The sequence below is a fragment of the Nilaparvata lugens genome, chromosome 6 (genome assembly GCF_014356525.2).
Source record: "Nilaparvata lugens isolate BPH chromosome 6, ASM1435652v1, whole genome shotgun sequence".
Taxonomy (NCBI): domain Eukaryota; kingdom Metazoa; phylum Arthropoda; class Insecta; order Hemiptera; family Delphacidae; genus Nilaparvata; species Nilaparvata lugens.
The window spans coordinates 25,271,831-25,291,347 of NC_052509.1; the positions used below are offsets into that span (position 1 = coordinate 25,271,831).

The 19,517-nt window shown below is 34.2% G+C and overlaps 1 protein-coding gene across 1 annotated transcript; it reads right to left on the bottom strand.

Annotated features, from left to right (window-relative positions):
* Positions 1-545: 545 nt before the first annotated feature.
* Positions 546-8,192, bottom strand: LOC120352005. The gene is made up of 5 exons (XM_039431403.1): positions 7,387-8,192; positions 4,844-4,943; positions 1,693-1,794; positions 1,389-1,544; positions 546-860 (listed from the first exon to the last, which is right to left on the bottom strand). Exons 1-5 carry the CDS (start codon positions 8,190-8,192, stop codon positions 804-806), a joined length of 1,221 nt encoding a protein of 406 aa, XP_039287337.1. The 3' UTR covers positions 546-803.
* Between the last annotated feature and the right edge of the window lie 11,325 nt (positions 8,193-19,517).

Here is a 19,517-nt window from a genome sequence, read left to right on the forward strand (position 1 = left end):
AAAGCTTAAGCTGTTCTTCAAAAGAAGTCTTACCTGTGGAACCAAGCCAGTGGAAGAGTAAAACTAGAGCCAAAAATTTGAAACAATGGGAGATAGAAAGAGCGAAAGAAGAAGTAATATAAAAACTTAGGAGTTGAACAGATGGGATGCTCTTGACAATCGCACTGAGCAATGCTCTTTATTGAGAACTTTCCTGTGCTCTCATTTGTGAATTCCGAGACTGAAAATCATCAGTCCTACTTTCAAAACAGAATCTACTCTGCTATTATTCAACCTATCACAGATACTTTTCATGATCAATTGTCATGAATTCTTTTACTAATGACATATAGGTTAAAATGTGAATTTTTGTTCATAAAAGAGTGTTATCGGTTTTGAAAGATTACATTGATCTTATGGGACCAGAACAAAAGTTGACCAGAACTAAAATGCGAAAAAAATATTTTGCCGTCCTCATCTAATAGGGAGTAGGTTTAGAAGAACAAGAAACATAATTCCAAATCGATGTACAGTAAAAATAAATGCATGACACTCTTATTAATTTCTGTTCCATCAATAATAATTATTGATATTGATGAAAAACCATAATATACATTGACTCACTTGGAATCGAAGTACAAATTTGAGTTCACTCTAAAATACACACTTCAAATTATAAATTCACAACCACAAATTCACTCAGATCTTTATCGCTATAAATGCATTGTTAGTAATACATGTATTATGTATATCAAAGTTTGGGCACATTAGCAGATTCCTCAAAATCCTTCTTTATCGAATTTCATCAGTATTGTCTGACAGCACTAAGTTGATTTTCTGCTGTACATTATATTACCATAAGTGAAAGCAGCCTTCATGATCTGAAAATTGAAAGTAAAGTGAGTATATCAGTTGTGCAAGAAGCAAGAAGGGAAAATCATGAATAAGGTATTTCTTCAGCACAATAGAAATTCATGAGATTTTTTTTTTTTAATAATGCCCGAAATGATTATTATCTACAGCCAATTTCTTCAAGTCAATCACAGAAATCGTTGTCATGCAGTACATAATAAAATGGTGGAATAACAAAATAAATGTTTCCAGAACTAAGTTCAAAAGCGTGACACCTCTGTCACCATCACTTCCCTCTCGCTCTATTTTGCTGGAGAATTGGTAACGAGATTCCTTTCTTGTACAGATTCATCTAACATCATAACAAGAAAGGGCCACTTCATTTTGATCAAACCTGTACCAAATTAGAGCGACTGCAGTGATAGTGGAAGAGAGTGAGAGAGGATGAGTGAGTCAGAGCGAGAGAGGATTGATTTCTTATGACTGTCTCGCTGGATTAGTTGTAGATTAGCCTATACAATACTGAAATTTGAAGAAGTACAGATAATCAGACTGACATCTTTGTATGATGTTAGGTTCAGGACATAAAGGCTGTATGGTTTTATTTCGATGTCAGTATTAGCTTTTATCATCATTATGAGTAACGTCCGCTTGAACCAGATCGGTTTGCCTATCCACTGAAGCTTGGCTAGTCCTCGTCGGAATAGATCATTCTGTGAAAAAATAAATAAAAACATTGAGAACATTCAATTGATAACGTTCAATTGAAATATTATATGAGAAAAATCCTCTGCAGATAACACATTAAAAATATATCATAATATTAGTTTTAAAGTTTATGATGAATATTGTATTATTTACCTGATTTGTAACACGCTGTCCTATGTAATAAACCAGAAGTAATAGAGTCGTGTAGGTTGAGCATAATAGTAGGTAGCTCATGACTATGATGTTACTTTCTGCCTGTCGACAAAGGAATTATTATTTGTATTTTTGTTCCATTCAAATAACTAAGTGTCTAAATAGTTGTTAGTTTTCTATTATCAGGGAACTATTAATCAGGAAACTTTGTAAAGAAGCTTTGAGTTTAAAAGGTGTTCCACTTCAGGTTATTGAGCTAAATAACTAACTAATATATAATATACCAGGTGTAAAACACTATTCATTTTTACTTTCCTTGCCCTATTACCGTGGGTAAGGAAAGTACTGCTTTCCAAAAAAGATTAAGGTACCCTAATTTCAAGTTTTCTATACGTTTCCATGTCCCCTAGTCCAAAAACATGATTTTTGGTGTTGGTCTGTGTGTGTGTGAGTGAGTGTGTGTATGTGTGTGTGTGTGTGTGTGTGTGTGTGTGTGTGTGTGGTGTGTGTGGTGTGTGTGTGTGTGTGGTGTGTGTGTGGTGTGTGTGTGTGTGTGTGTGTGTGTGTGTGGTGTGTGTGTGTGTGTGTGTGTGTGTGTGTGTGTGTGTGTGTGTGTGTGTGTGTGTGTGTGTGTGTGTGTGTGTGTGTGTGTGTGTGTGTGTGTGAAATTTTAAACTTAAGGTCCTTTTACCATGAGGATTCGACAATAAGAAATTCAATGAAATTGAATTCAAAATGGGGGATAATTACTAAAAAACCATGTTTTTCACGGTTTTCTCGAAAACGGCTCTAACGATTCTCTTCAAATTAATACCATGTTAAACATTTAAATATTTATGCTATTTATGAGTCCTATCAACTGACATGAGTCTCATTTCTGAAAAAATTGCAGGAGCTTCGTGATATCCTTGAGAAAAATGGCGGATAATCACTAAAAAATCTGGTGTGGTACACTCACAAAACTTTCCTTACTCATTGAAATGTTAGCCTCATTCTCAAACGAGAAGAATAAAGGGGAATAACATAATGACGATTGGCGGTAATTAGGAACTACGATCAGACTACTCTATATGTGTATATATAATTGTTTTCAGATTTCTTTTTCCTTTGTGTAAATTGTGAAATTCGATGATTTTTTCCGAAGTCGTCAAAACAGCTGTTCTACAGATGAAATATCTCGACTATTGTGTTCTTTTTATAAACTGCTCTACCTACCTACCTCATGCACGAGAAGGAGGTTACATTGTCCATTTCTCTAGGATGGGGTGAACCCCCCATAAGTTTCTCAGGAGGGAGACTCATGCCAGTTGATAGAGCGATAAATAACTATACAGGGTATGAATTTGAAAAAATCGGTCGAGTCGTTTTTAAGAAAATCGTGAAAAACATGGTTTTTAGTAATTATCCGCCATTTTTCTCAAGAATATTACGGAGCTCCTGCAATTTTCCCAGAAATGAGACTCATGTCAGTCGATAGTTTCCATGAATAGCTATCCATGGTATAAATTTGAAGAGAATCGTTTAAGCCGTTTTCGAGAAAACCGTGAAAAATATGGTTTTTCAGTGATTATCCGCCCTTTTTCTTAAGAATATTACGGAACTTCTGCAATTTTCTCAGAAATGAGACTGATGTCAGTTGATAGGGCTTATAAATAGCTATCCATGGTATGAATTTGAAGAAAATCGTTAAAGCCGTTTTCGAGAAAACCGTGAAAAACATGGTTTTTTTAGTAATTATCCGCCATTTTTTCCGCCATCTTGAATTGAATTTTATTGAATTCCTTATTGTCGGATCCTCATGGTAAACCTTGAGTTTGATATTTCAAGTCAATCGGTTAATTAGGAATGGAGTTATCGTGTTCACAGACATACACACATACACATACACACACACACACACACACACACACACACACACACACAACACACACACACACACACCACACACACACACACACACATACACACACAGACCAACACCCAAAAATCATGTTTTTGGACTCAGGGGACCTTGAAACGTATAGAAAACTTGAAATTAGGGTACCTTAGTTTTTTTTTGGAAAGCAATACTTTCCTTACCTATGGTAATAGGGCAAGGAAAGTAAAAACAATGTTTTTCACGGTTTTCTCGAAAACAGCTATAACGGTTTTCTTCAAATTTATACCATAGATAGCTATTTATAAGCCCTATCAACTGACATGAGTCTCATTCCATGGGAAAATTGCAGGAGCTCCGTAATATTCTTGAGAAAAATGGCGGATAATTACTAAAAAAACATGTTTTTCACGATTTTCTCAAAAATGACTTGACCGATTTTTTTCAAATTCATACCCTCTATAGTTATTTATCAGCTCTATCAACTGGCATGAACCTCCTTTTTTGGGAAACTAATGGGGGGTTCACCCCATCCTTCAGAAATGGACTTTGTAACCATTTGTTTTGACGAATTTTGAAAAAAAATCATCGTATTTCACAATTTACACAAAGGAAAAAGTACTCTGAAAACAATTATATATACACATATACAGAAGTCTGATCGTAGTTTCAAATATGTTGCAGCCAATCGTCATTATGTTATTCCCCTGAATTATTCTCGTTTAAGAATGGGTCTCACAGTTCAATGAGCAAGGAAAGCTGTGTGAGTGTACTACCACACCAGATTTTTTCAATATCACCTTTTGAAATGATTCATATCTATGGTTTTTTGCAAATTGATCTCTTTGTTGCCAAGTTGTATGTGGGTATTTTCACATGTTTGCTAGAACTATTTGAATCACAGGTACTAGTGGATTTTCAGATCTTATCCAACTGGAATATTAACTGGTTTCATCAATGAAATCCAATGATTGCAGATTGCAAAAATTCCAATGAATATTTTATATAAAAAAGTGAGTGATGCTAAGCAGAGAGATCCAAATATTTGTCATTAGTTCGCAATGATAATATATTAACATGTAAGTAAATTTGTTAATTGAATTAAAAAAGAGACGAAGTAGTGTGTGATTACATAACCTCAACTTTTGGACAACATTAACATTTTATCAAAATGTTTAGAGAGAAATAGTACAGGCTTAGCCTAGTTTTTCCTCCAATGTCATAATTGTATTATGATTATAATGCTTTATTCAATAAATGAAAGAATTATGTTACCTGTAACATGGAGTAAAAGAGAGAGCATGTATCCATACTTATTAGGACACTTAATGCAAGTATTCCGTATTCGAAGCATTTCACACAACTTTTCACGGATCTGAATTAAAAAAAAGAAGCAAAAAAAAAAAAACAATTTGTTCAATATTCATAGTAGTTATAGGCATCAAAGCTGATATAGTACAATATTTTACTAATAAGCTTTCCTCACCAATAACATTTATGCAATGCTGACAGTATAAAAGTAAATCTTACAAGGATGTATTCTAATTTTTTCCTGAAATTTGACTAAAACGTTTTTGTTTACAGCTACTATCATGATGAATGGATTTTGTGGCAAGAGTCATTCAATGCTGTTCAAATTACAAGTATATTGATTGAGACATTAAAGATGGTTAACTAACATTTAAGTAAGATAAGTAAGTGATAAGTACAACTGACTGATAAGTAAGTTTTGTAATATTAGCCAAGTTAGAGACAAAGAGGTTATAAAGCTATTTGCCTATATACAATCTTATCTGGGATATGGGATTAGAATTTGGGGTGGATCTTATTCTAATCATATAGATAACATTTTTGTCATTCAAAAACCCCTAATCAAAGCCATACTAGGAAAGCCTAGACGCTATCCGAGTGGAAATCTTCATTTTGAATTCAAGGTTCTAACTGTAACGGAGTTGTATATTAAAATTCTCATAACTTATCTCTTTTCTGTATAGGGCTACTTGGCAGTCTTGACTTGAAAATGACATCAATGTTGAAACATGTTGTGATAAAGTAATTCAAAAAGGGTACAGAGATTTTTATTTTTTCCATTCCCATAGCTTATATGAACAAACATAAATATCTATTCAATTTGCGTGAATCTATATATATAATCTTCGTCCCTCATCCATCACTTTTCAGGTTGCTGACACTAATTTATCTATCTGCTGGAGACAGTTCTCATACATTGTATCAAAACTCATAAATAAAATTTCTCGTCAATTGATCAGCAATAAGTTGAGTAAAAAGCTGGTAAGAGTTATAAATGAGTGGTTAGCTTCGAATGACATAATAATTTTAATAGTGGCTGCAAAAGCCAAGTAAATTTTCTCTTATCCTCTCCAATATTTATCTTGAAAAACAAAACTTAATTTTATTAGGTCTCCCTCTGCTTTCTCATCTATCCTCTGTTACTCCCCTTTTCCTCCTTGGTTTTTAGTTTATTTTTAAGTTTAGTAAGTTTCTTTTCAAATTTAGTAATTTTTCATTCATTTTCTCATTGTTTCCTTTCACTGAATTAATTTATTTTATCTTTTTCCCTGAAATTGTAGAATATCTAGATTTTCAAAAACTCTGCCTCTGCGGTCAGGTTTTTCAACTTTGCGGGGACCATCCTTATTTTTATAGTATTATTCAGTTTAATACTGTGTATTATTATTCTAATGTAATTCTCATTTCTAAGTTTTTCCCTATTGTTATTATCACTAAGGATGAATAAACAATTTTGATTTGATTTGAATTATTATTCTACGTTTTAATTTATTATTGTATTCATGTTGGAACTCTCCCCTTACTCACACTCCCCTTAGTCACCAAGTGAGTGAGATTCTACTTCTTCGATACTTTTATCACCATGTGTAGAAAACGATTGCAATTCACTTTTCCTCCACCTACTGTCTTATATACTTACTTTACTCTCTGGAACATAATGGTAAATTCATCCTCGAGATCAATAAACTAAAAAATTCCCTAGAGAGTAAAAGTAAGCCCATTTGAATAAAATGGGAAGCAACTTATTTTTTCTCTCCCTATCATTTTCATGATGTACTTATTGTATAAATCAATAGAGAATGAAGAAATTCTATTCGGGAAGCTCACATTGGGAATAGGGTGAAAGGTCAGAGTTCAGATGAGAAACCATGAAGAGTTGTCATTGAGCCAACTGGATTCGAGACCTCAGCCAGAAATATGATCAACTTATGAAAGAAACGTTTGTATGCTGCATTTATTACATACTTAATATCAGTAGAATATACAAATAAGAAAAATATACATATTATTTGCAAGTATTTGATGTTATTCGAATATTTTTCATCAGCTAATCAAATCTGGAACGCGAACCATCATTCGAGCCATCGAAGTCTGCCATCATTTTCATAAGACGCTCATCATTGTTACTACTTTTGCTGACAAATAGCGCTGTTGTCAGTGAGCTTTGCCAGTCCTTACAACCTTTTTGCTTTAGCCGGGACTGACAGTTTAACGTCTCTATGAGAGTTACCTGGCTGGAAATATTCGGTCATGTCTGGTTGGGAAATCAGGAACTCTAGGGACCCTGAAGTTATAAACATTAATTGGGCCTTAAAAAAATCAATAGGGCCCAAATGGGGCCGGAAACATTAATAGATAGGGCCAGTTCGAAACCACATTATGGGCAAGTGCACATTATTCTGAGAATCAATTAGGTGGATAAAATATTCTTAAAAAAATAAAGTCTTCTCAGTATTCATTACTACCATGATTGAGTATTTTCTATAAATCTTCTTCTACTATCTCACCTGTTAAGATGCTGGTGAGATCTAACCAGGAGTCTCATATCTTCTCGAAGCTTTTCTGTTCGTGCATTATCAGTGTTGAAGAACCCATTATTTCTCGCTTGTTCAATATTTTTGTCATAAAAGTCAAGTGATGAAGAACTTGGATAGTTCTCAGCTATATGATCTATGATAATGTACATCGCCTCAAAGTTTGTCAATATTTTTTGGGAACATTGGAACAGGGCGCAGTTTATGAAATAACCTTCCATATGAAGTATAGCTGTTAGAAAAACTTGCAACACGAATATGTAAACGAGAAAATCTGTCTGGTCGACGTCGGGCGGAATATATGCGACGAAAGGAGTTGGCTTGCCTCTCATCGATCTACCTCCAAAAAATAACTTTGCTAAATCAAAAATGGCGTATCTGGTTGTTATTCCAGCCATACATGATATGGTCAATATGTTGAATAAACGGCCCGTCTGTTCTAAATGACTCCTGTTGTTCTCGTAATGCTGTTTTATGTCTCTCCATTTTTGTTCGTTGTAATCCAGACGATAGCAGTCGATGAGGTACTCTTCCTCAATTGTCTCAGTCAATCTTATGCCTGCTTGTGGTTGCTGGAATCGCTTGTACATACTTGTGTAGAAGTATGCCAACGTTACAAAGTCTTTTGCTGCTAGAACACATTTTTCCACGTTGTCTGTTTCATTCAAGAATACCAGGAGAATGTTTGACAGCACCAGAAACTCAGAGATGGTAAACAAGATGAAATTGAGAGAACTGTTGGCTCCATCGTAGCGGAGCAAATTGATGAACTTGCGCATGAAATCGGTGCTCTGCAATAATATCTATGAGGTGGAAAAGAGATTTCTTTCGATTATAACATGCTTGATAATATCAAATACCACATATTAGATACTACAAAGAAATTATATAGAACTAGAATCATTATTCACTATGAACAACAATAACACGTTACACTGTTATATAGGATAAGCTCGAGATTATTAAAGAAGACTCTTGGCTTATTCCAGTGTGTGAATTTGAACATATTGAAGAAGTTGGAAATGTCTTTTTCTCAGCTTCGGCTCTAGATGTCTGCACGTTTTTCTCATGAGAACAGAAATGTAAGTGAAAAATAATTGATAGAAAACGATGAAAAATTACACACATTTGCACCAATACTGTTAATAAAAATAAACTGTATTATTTGGGTGAGATCCAGTTAAATATTATTATTCAGAGAAAAGGAATATTTTCTGTATATAAATTTAGATTGGTGTTTTCCAGTCTGATTATACTCTAGTTTTGTTCATGAACCCTCTTCAATTAGTAGGGTGCTAGCTGGCTAGCTGGGTTATTTTTCAGCAATCATTCCTTGAAGAAAACTTACATTCTTATTTTGTGCTCAGAAAAAAAGTTCATCCCTTGAAGTGTCTTGGAGTGTCCATAAAATACAGTATACTTAATAACTTACTCCAGCCTCCTGTTTCTCTCCTGGGTAAGCCTATTATTGAACACAAATCTTCCCAACTCTTGAGCTCTACTCTTGATCGCTTATCATTCCAGAGAAACTTACTAGGAGGATAGTTTATAGACCGTATACATTATTGAACAGAGTTCCCATCTGTTCCCCTCATGAAACTAAAAATATTAGAAAAAATCGATCAATTTACTTACCATTTTTTTATCTAATACTTCAGATATTATAGTTCTGAAACAATGTAAATGGAAAGTTTCAATGATAATAAACTCTTTTATCAATTTTCCCAGCTGATGCTTAGAACTTCTCAAACTCTCATCAATTTTATTGAATAAAATATCAGGGACCGATCTTCGCTCTGGAGTACAAAAGCATGAAAAATTCATTACGAAAGAATAAATTATAATAACATTCATACAGAAGTGTTCTATCTAATCACAGTAAATTGAGATTAATTCCCAGAGGAATGCAAAAATTTCCCTCACAAAGGCCCAGTTGCACAAAAACCGGTTAAATTTTAATCCTGATTAATTTCACGTGAACTAAATCTGAGAAGACCATTTCAAAAAGATGGATCCACTGTAATTAATCAGGATTGAAAATAACCCAGGTTTTTTGCAACTGGCACTAAGTACCTGATTGAATGATTACAAGAGTTCAGAAGCTGAGTCATAATTTTGACACAGTCCCACACACATGAAGTCGATCACTCACTCCCATCACCAACAGACGACGAAATAATTACTATCAGCTGTTTTTCCAAGGATGAATAATAATTATCCTTTTAATGTCCTTCAGCGAGTTTTCCCAGCGATGAGACATAGTGCAATCGAATCTTTATATTATAAACCTTTTATGTTCTGAATTTCTTGAGAATCGTTAGAGCCGTTTTCGAGATCCAGTGAAATACAAACATCTAAACATATAAACAGAAGCTGCTCGTTTAATAGTATAGGATGTACAACCAATCTGCTGCAACGTATGGAAATGATTTTCTTGACATAAATCAATGAAACTAATGGAATGGACCAATAATTTTTCTACATGAAGTAATAAGTGATTAGATTATGTTGATTCGAGTGAATCTGTAGAAATGTGTATTAATAATGAGAACTACAGAAGCAATACAAAGATACGGCACGAAAAGGCGCATGTATAACGATGCTCTGACAGTGGACAGTGAAGTCTAAAAAATCATGAGAAAGTCTAAATTATATACTGAGAGGGAATTAAGGACTCAATATCATCAATCGATCAATAATAATTAATTTCTAAGAATTACAGCTACTTGAAACAAGCTGGTTTTAGTGCAATATGAACATATTTCTATTTTATAAAAAACATGATGGAACTCAATTCAAAATATCTAGCCTATTGTAAGTTCAAATTTGACAGGTAGATCCACGTTCCGGCGTCTTCCAGCGTGATTCTTCGTTCCCTAACCTTTCTCAAAAACGAAAATGAACAGAAAAGGTTCAAATCTTAGTTTAGCAAAGCTCTTATCTACATAATTATGTGCTTCATTCTGGGGTTTCAAATCTATGGTATAGCTTCCCCTGGAGCTAGCTTCGCTCACTCGTCTGGACCCATGACTGAATAATCGAGAAATGAGACCAGCAGGTTGACCTGCATTTTTCATTTGAGATTTAGATCTATCTAAATGGAATTTGTGTACATTCCACTTGCTTGATTTGAGGTTCAGTATATTTCAAGTTATGCCATAAAATCAATACTCTTCCCTATTTGATATCGTAGAAATACATACCCTCATAGACACTATCACCTTCATACTCTTATTAATACTTACAGACCCTTTTCACATTGAGATACAAGTCTGAGTTGCCACTGGAACACCAATAGTGTGTGAGGCAAGTTGCAGTACCAATGGTGGTGTCTCAGAGGTGACCAACCTGGCAACCAGAAAGAGACACCAACTGACCGCCAGAATTTGGTAGCCTTTACTGACTGGGTAGCTGGTGTCCCTAATATGATGGATGCTAAATGCCCACACGACTTGCTCGAGTAAAAAATTTCGTATAATATCAAAATATTGACGTTTGAAGGTATAAACTTAACCTCCCCATTAAAACAATGTTTCAGATTATTTAGACAGATTATTGAAATCAACCCAATCTGAGATCCTCACCCTGTCATGGTCAACGTTGGCATTCACGCACAAAAGAAAACGTACCTTTGAGAAGATTTGTATCGTCAATCTCTTCCAATTAACGTTTTTTCTCAGCAAGATTGTTGACTCACTTATTCACACCCCTTCAGTGTCACTCCACTATTAGACCAGTTCTACCCCGGTGCTCTCGTAGATGTTTGACAAACTGTCAAAATGCATAGCTTCATTCCTTTCAAAGGAATGATTACTGATTCTAGTCTTAGATTCATATTATCACCCAAACACTATATTTATCTTCACAAAAATATTTCAGTCATAATGAGACCGTCATTACAGGAGCTGCCAGCTATAATTTCAGTAAATTATCACTTTCAAAGTCTAATCACTCTCTTATTCCAGAGATTACACTTTTCTAGGCAAAATAACAGGCAACTTGGAATACTTCACAAATTGGTTTTTGCTAATAGTGGTGCTCAAATTAATTCTATATTTGTCCTTGGGTAGGGCTACGATAAGATATCATTGAACCTTCATTTTCTGGTTGAATCTAAACCAGTTAGAAGCAAGTTAGAAGCTCTTGAGATATCTAGAGAAGGTTGAGTGATGGTTTGATACTCTCAAGTTTAAGTAGACTATCGATAAATATAGTAGCAATGAGTGTATTCTAGATACATTATTGGATATTAGTATAAGTAGTAATAATCAGTAGTAATACAATACAAAGTAGTACTAATAATTTGAGCTGCAGAATGAGCGCCTTGCTTCGTTTCTCACATTGGGGGTCAACCTGTGTGTTGTCAGAGTGTTCTCAAGCTGACTTAATCTGTCCGATTAGATTACTCCACCTAAAATAGTTATCCTATGAAAAACTACTTCCATATAGATATGGGCAGTGGATATGTGTAAATTCAAATTTATTCCTATAATTTTAGTTCTTTCTGATATGTTATTATAATACTCATCTTCAGGGGTATTTTTATTATTAGCCAAATGCATACGTAATATTGATAATATTGAATTTGAAAGACTATGGCCTGGTTGCAAAAGTACCTGTTGAATTTCAAACGTGATTGAATGCCACCTTAACCAATCACAGAAGCCTTCTTCAAAAATAGCCTTCTCAGATTGGTTGTCGTCAGAATACAATCACGATTGAAATTTAACAGCCTTTTGTGCAACCGAACCTCATTTTCACAGATTGAAAGACCATTTTTCAGCTTTCAATTTAAAATCAAAATTATTTTTTTGTGATTTGTTCCAATGATTTTCAGCTGTCCCTCTTTTCTATAAAATAGCAAATTAACTTTATGGATTTATTATTTCCTCTATAAATAATTAAATTATTGTGAACAATTTCCTCAGCTTTAATGTTCTTTTCGGGATTCAGGGAACCTTTAATACTTGATGGCTGATAAAGTTACAATGAGAGACAAGATATTGTCATAACCTCTCCAATCACTTCACAGTATCCAGTCACTTCAGCGACAGTGACTTATGAAAAGTATAGTGACTATATTATTATTATTTCATCAGTACTCCTAACTTGAAAAGTGCCGCAGCCGCTACCTAGCAGAGAAAAGAGTAACTTTCACAGAAGATACCATCCTTCTTTTAGAATGGAAGGAAATTTGCTGTTTCAATTATCAATATTAATATTGAATCACGATTCATTCTACATTGTATGAGATATGATACAATTAATAACATTATTTGTAGCTTTATTATCTTCAATCATTTAATAATTCAATAAAAACAGTATTGAAAAAATCTTGATTAATACTTTCTACTTTCACCGCTAGATAGCACAAGCATGTGTATGATTTTAAAGCATACTGAATCTCGTGATGACTACACACACTGTAACTATAAATAAATAAATAACCCTTTATTGCTTCTAAAACTTATATACATAGTATAATTGCAATTACAATAAAAATTATATTATTCGCAATTCGCAGCATCTGCTGGGGTATCCTATTTAGGATAAAATGAGTATCTTATCATCAATCATTTATTTCTTTCCAAAACATACATGAAAATGTACATGAAAAAGTCAAAAACTAAAAACTAACTTAAAACTAAAGAGAAATTAGTGACTGTATGAAATTCATTTTTTTACAGTAAACTCGTTTATACTATAGCATGCTAAATCTATCAAATATGCTCTCAGCAATTCCTTGAATTTTGATCTATCAGGTTCATGTCTTATGCAACCTGGGAGACAACCAATAAATTTTATTCCCATGTACGTTGGACTTTGTTTATATTTTTCCTTATTGTGTTTCTTTATTGTAAAATTATTTTTATTTCTTGTGTTGTAATTATGTATATCTACTTGCCGTGGGAATCTAGATTCGTTAGTTTTTATATATAATATTGTCCTATAAATGTACAGGCTGTACACCGTCATGAACTTTAACTTTCTGAAGAATGGCTTGCATGATTGCTCTCTATCAAGATTTAGAATTATTATTATTGCTTCTTTTTGTAATAGGAGTATTTTATTCAAGTTTGAGATGCTTGTTCCTCCATATATTTCAACTCCATATGAAATGTGGGAGTGGATCACTGCAAAGTACACTGCTTTTAACGTTTCTAAGTTTGAAATTTTTGCTAGTTGTCTCAGCGCGAAAATTCCTGAGCTTAATCTTTTACATATTTTTTGAATGTGAACGGACCAACTAAGTGTGTTTTCAAGATATAGACCTAAAAATTCGATTTCTTCCTTATTATTTACAGAATTAAGTTGTTTTACCTCTGAATTTCTACAAGTAAAATGGAGGAACTTTGTTTTGTTATCATTAAGTAGCAGATGTCTATGATTTAGGTACTTTTTAGTTAATGATATAGAATTGTTACATTTAATTTCTGTTGTGTTCCAGTCCTTTTCAGCAATGCACATACTTATATCGTCAGCGTATAAGCATAATTTACTATTTTCAACTAAATCGCACATATATTTAGGCAACCCCCTAAGTAGCACAGATACAAAAATGAACCTAACACCGATCCTTGTGGTACAGAATAGTTATTACATTTTAAGTTTGATCCAATATTGTACTGATTTTTATTGCTTGTTTACTTTATATTTACATACTGTTGCCGTCCTTCTAGATATGACTTGATCCAGCTAAGCTCTTTACCACTAGTTCCGTAATTTTGAAGTTTATTTAATAACAATTTATGATTCACACTGTCAAATGCTTTGGTTAAATCCAGGAATGCTCCTACAGTATTTAATCCCTAATCTAAGTTTTCTAAAATGTTTTCTATGAAATCTATCAAAGCAGTAATGGTTGACCTGTTTTTTCTATAGCCATGTTGTTCTTTGTCAAGTATACCATTAGTTTCAAAATAATCAATTAACTGAACTAGTACAAACTTTTCAAATATTATAGATAGGGCTGGTTGGATGGCCAAAGGTCTGTAGTTGAGAGGATCAGATGGATCTCCTTTCTTATATGCTGGTATTACTTTTGATATTTTTAATTCGTTTGGGTACACTCCAGTTATAATTGAGGCGTTGATTACGTGCAAAAGAGGTTTGATGAGTGATGACTTGGCATCCTTGATTATTTTTATTGGTATGTCATCATAGCCGGCTGACCACTTTGGTTTTATCGAATCTATTATTTTACTTAAGTCCTTCTCTTCAATTGTATTACATCTAAATGATATTTTTGTAACTTTTTCATTTTTCTCATCTGTTACTTCACTTTTGGTTAGATAAGGGATGACATGAGTGTCAACCATCCCTACAAAATCATTGTTCAGCATGTTTGAAATTTTATATGGATCATCTATGTCTATACCATTCTCTTTAAGTACATTTTTAAATAACTTTCTTGTCCTTTCTGTTTGCTGTTTCATTGTTAACTATTTGCCATATTGTTCTGTTTACATTTGTTGATTTTTTTATTTTTGAGTCAATATAATTCTTTTTTTTTTGTAGAGGATAATTCTTTTTGAATGCTTTTTATGTGCTCTTATAGTTTTCTTTAAGTTTATATTACTTTGGTCTTTCTTGTATCGCTGATGCATTTCAATTAGCCTTTTATGTTTGTTGACAATCTCATCATCAATCCACTTATTACTAAATTGTTTCGCTCTTACTATTCAACCAAACGGAAAGTGAAGATCAAAATAATATTTGAGCAAATTGTAAAAGTATGAAAATTTGTTTTCTACAGGACTCTGATAAAGTTCAGTCCAATCCAATTTATCTAGATCATTTATAAAGCGCTGAATTTGGGACTTCTCAAACTTCCTATTCAATTTATCAAGAAACACTTCTATATTCTCTGAAGGAGTTCTATACAATCCAGCAACAATTTATTTTTTCTTACCTATTTTTATTTCTATCATACATGTTTCAAAGATTTTATCATCATTAATAACAGTTATTGCCTTTACCATAATGTTTTTGCATTCAACTAGCTCTTCAGATACTAATATTAAAACGCCTCCCCCCTTAAACGACTTTCTTACATACCAACTCATACAGGAATATCCTGGTATTTTGATTCTTTGAATTTCATTTTCATCTAATTTATGTTCAGTTACTATTACAATATCCGGTTTTAATTCCTGCAATGTGATTATTAGGGAGTCTATTCTTGTCTCCAAGTGCTAGATGTTTTGATAGAAGATTATTACATTATTGTTCATAGAGTTCGGTTGAGCATGGAAATTACCTCTAGAAAACTACTTTCTTCTCTGTGCCGGGAAAGTATTGGTGATTGAGGACATGAATATTGTAAAATGGGAGAAAAACATGTGGGATGTTGAACGTTGTTATTTTCTACATTAACTAAGGAAAAACTGCTATTACTAAATGGTGAAGTATGATATTGTCTGTTGTTGAATTGTGAGGTATCATGCAGATTGTCATCAGAATTTATTGCATCCAGGGCAATTCCATTCTCGTCCAGTTGGTGAAGTGTCTCGTCTGCGTTTGTGAGATGTCGCACGTTTGAAGCTGCTCCTCCGTGCCAAGTCGTATGAGACTGACCAATCAACGGCGCCGATGATGAAGTCAATGAATAGTCTTCAATGTTTATCGCATCAACATCGTCATTAATCTCCATTCGTTTAGAAGGAAAGTATTTTTCAGCAGTCGTTCTTCTGGTCATGCAATTAGCAATAATTCCACTATCGCTAGTCACAAGGTCACATAAAATCTTTCCCATGAAACGCTTACCATTCTTCGAGTAATGTAAGCCCTTTTTTGTGAAATGGTGTCTCTGCATGTCCCTATTGACCTCTGTATAAATCACTTTTGATGCCCCACAGTAAGACGATATTCTACCCGAGATACATAAATGTTTGCAAAATGTATGTCATCGTTGAATTGAGGTCTATCGTATCTGCTGGGAATCATAAACTGGGATATAAATATCATATTAGTAGAGTTCATATAAAATTAATTTCAACTTAAACATTTCAATCCCTGTAGAGCCAGACTGTAACTATAATGATTATAAAATTAGTGTCACGATATTCTCCTTTTAAGGAACTGAAATTGACAAATATTTTGTGGAATATCAAATTATAGAAAATAAAAATATTTCTGTCATGAGAAGTTTGTGTAAACCAATACAAGACCTAGAAAATTTAACTACTGCTATCATCTCACCTTATATTTATAATGTTTCATTATGCGTCTTATCTTGAATGTCATTCATTTATGATAATGAATTTATTGTGCCCACACTTCTTTGTAAAGTTATTGCTACTAGTAGTTCTGTGAACAGTAGACCTCGCACAGTTAAAAACCACAGCCTCTTCTTATACTGTCCATCAGAGTAAATCCTGTCTTCATGTCATGTTGGCGAGATATCGGTGTGAAAACGGCTAATGGCTGTTGAGGTTGGTGTATAAAAAATGTCAAAATCAAAAGCTAATCTCCTTCAAGACATACTGGCAACAGGACAACCCAAGTTCAAAGCTGGGAGAAGTCGAGAGACAATACTATGTTATTTTGGTTATTAATTGCATGCACTATTGCAAATTGAAAATGTCGTTATAATGAAAGTGGATAAGAATAGAAGAATAGCGATGCCGATTCTCTGCATTAATTAATTATATTTCTACACTGTCAAAAATATAATTGGCATCGTTGTGAACCCAGAAAAGGATAGTGACACCGGCTTTGTCGAATAATAGACAAGGATAGCGAAGTTGATCAAATACTGTCATTATAACGTGGACCTCACTATAGGTACAACATCTATGTACTCAATCTTAATATCTTAATCCATGTACTTAATCACTATATTACTCTTAAACATATATTACTGCTCTGATCGAAACAGCTCGGTTGACTGTATACATGTGTACGCTCTCATGCCTGCTATAGTAGTCCGAGCCGCCCGGACTACAACCGCGATTCGCCGGCGACTACTAAAATCGAGCGATGCATGCAAGATTCGAGTCGACGGTTTGGCGACTCTTTATCTTTAAATGTTTAAATGTGCCATCTTGAATTGCATTTGATCGAAACTGTTCGTGTCGGATCCTTATAGTGTGAGGACATTAAGTTCCAAATTTCAAGTCATTACGTTAATTGGGAGATGAGATATCGTGTACACAGACGCACATACACTCATACACACACACACACACCACACACACACACACACACACACACACACACACACACACACACACACACACACACACACACACAACACACACACACACACACACACACACACACACACACACACACACACACACACACACACACACACACACACATATACAGACCAATTCCCGAAAACCACTTTTTTGGACTCAGGGGACCTTGAAACGTATAGAAATTCTGACAATGCATTTTGATACCGTTACAAAACTTCATTAATTATTACTAGGTCTCAGACAGAAAAACAAAAATATCTGTCACCAATGGTGTTATCAATCGAAGATATAGTTAAGACGATAACGACTAGAAAGGCTAAGATTATGGCTAAAACTTGAAATGAAAATCAATTTCTCAATTATTTAATAAGATAATAATATTGTATGAATTTGAGGTTAGGTTCTATATAAACAACGCTTGTTGGCAATGTCAATAATCATCAAGCCGAACATCTACAATATTTAATCAGATACTCGCTAGTAAAATAATTGCATCTAGGTAGCATATGTTAAGAGGAAGACAAGAGGGTTTTGTGTATTTATAGCATGCAAAATAAAGGATATGAATGTTTGAAATTATATATAAATGTTTATTAATATATGTGAGCAAATATAAAACACAAAACATAATAAAAAATAAAAAGGAAGTAAGACCTAATTTTTCTATGCACATTGATACATTCTGTACACTCGAACCGAATCTGACTGTTTACCAATCAGAGCACAGTATTCGCTCGGCGCTAAAAAATATTTAATTCAAAATTTCCACGTGTTCTTTATTAAAATTATAGAAATTTGTAATTGTTGTAGAAGGCATGGAACAATGTAATTAAAATAAAATAAGAGTTAAGGATACGAATATCCAATTTTAAGATAGTAATATGCTCTAGTACTATGGACTATTTGACAGTATTAAATTGCGTCATCGCGGATTATTTGAAATCTATCAATAGGAAAAGATATTTAAATTTTATGCAAATTTAGAGTCAGAAGTATCGTCGAAAGAGAATAGGGGAAGACTAACTGCCCACTCTCTTGCCAGAGACCGACCAAGACGCCAGCCATCACGAGAGCAATAGACTGAATCCCTTATAAAAATTGAATTTTATTTATAGCCAAAGTCTAAGTATCAAAGACTTCTAATAAGTAATAAACCTAACTCAGTGAAGTCGCACTATGACATGAGTTATTAGAATGACCTATTCCACCCTCTAGGTTTTCTAATAATTGCGAAGTATTGCTACGACGCGGACTAGCTACAGCCGGGTATGGGTCAGGGTCGGTGACCGTATTGACTGGTGGAGATACTGGACCTACACTTCTCCCCCTGTCCTGATTCTTTACCCTCTGTCTTTGACGGGAGGTATTTAATTTGAAGGGAAGAGTGTGTGCCCGTGCCGTTGTTGGCCGATTCGGCCCTCGGCTCTTGGAATTCAGGTTGGGTGTTAGGGAGAATTGAGGTAACCTTAACCAAGGATACGGATCCGGATATCAGATCCCCACAAATAATTATATTTGTAAAGGTAGTACGCAATCTGAACCAACTGCGAGTTGACGGCGAGCAAAGCTGTACCTGCAAGCCCGGAATAAAGGTTGTAGGTGGAGGAACTCGGGATGGAGCTTAACAAGGAATGATATAGAATTTTTGTTACGGTTTTCGCAATCTGAGACTGCGGGCTGTCGGTGTGCAGACTGAACCTGCGCACCCGGTATTAGATCAATATGATTGGAGAGGCGTAAGAGGTATAAGGTACAGGATATGGTATACCGAGTTAGAGGTATAGGGAATATTTTATCGGGCCTGGGGAATGGAGATTCATTAATAGGATTGTTCCTTCCTGTAACTAATGGGGTTTTGTTCAATAACTCGCGATCTGTGAATAGCGATATAGTTCTCAG

Excerpts from the sequence above, each read along its gene's own strand:
- LOC120352005 (XM_039431403.1), bottom strand. The coding sequence starts at position 8,192 with ATGCGCAAGTTCATCAATTTGCTCCGCTACGATGGAGCCAACAGTTCT. Across the intron at positions 4,944-7,386 it reads TCTCACCAGCATCTTAACAG|ATCCGTGAAAAGTTGTGTGA; the intron begins GTGAGATAGTAG and ends TTTTTAATTCAG. Across the intron at positions 861-1,388 it reads ACCTAACATCATACAAAGAT|ATCATGAAGGCTGCTTTCAC; the intron begins GTCAGTCTGATT and ends TTCAATTTTCAG.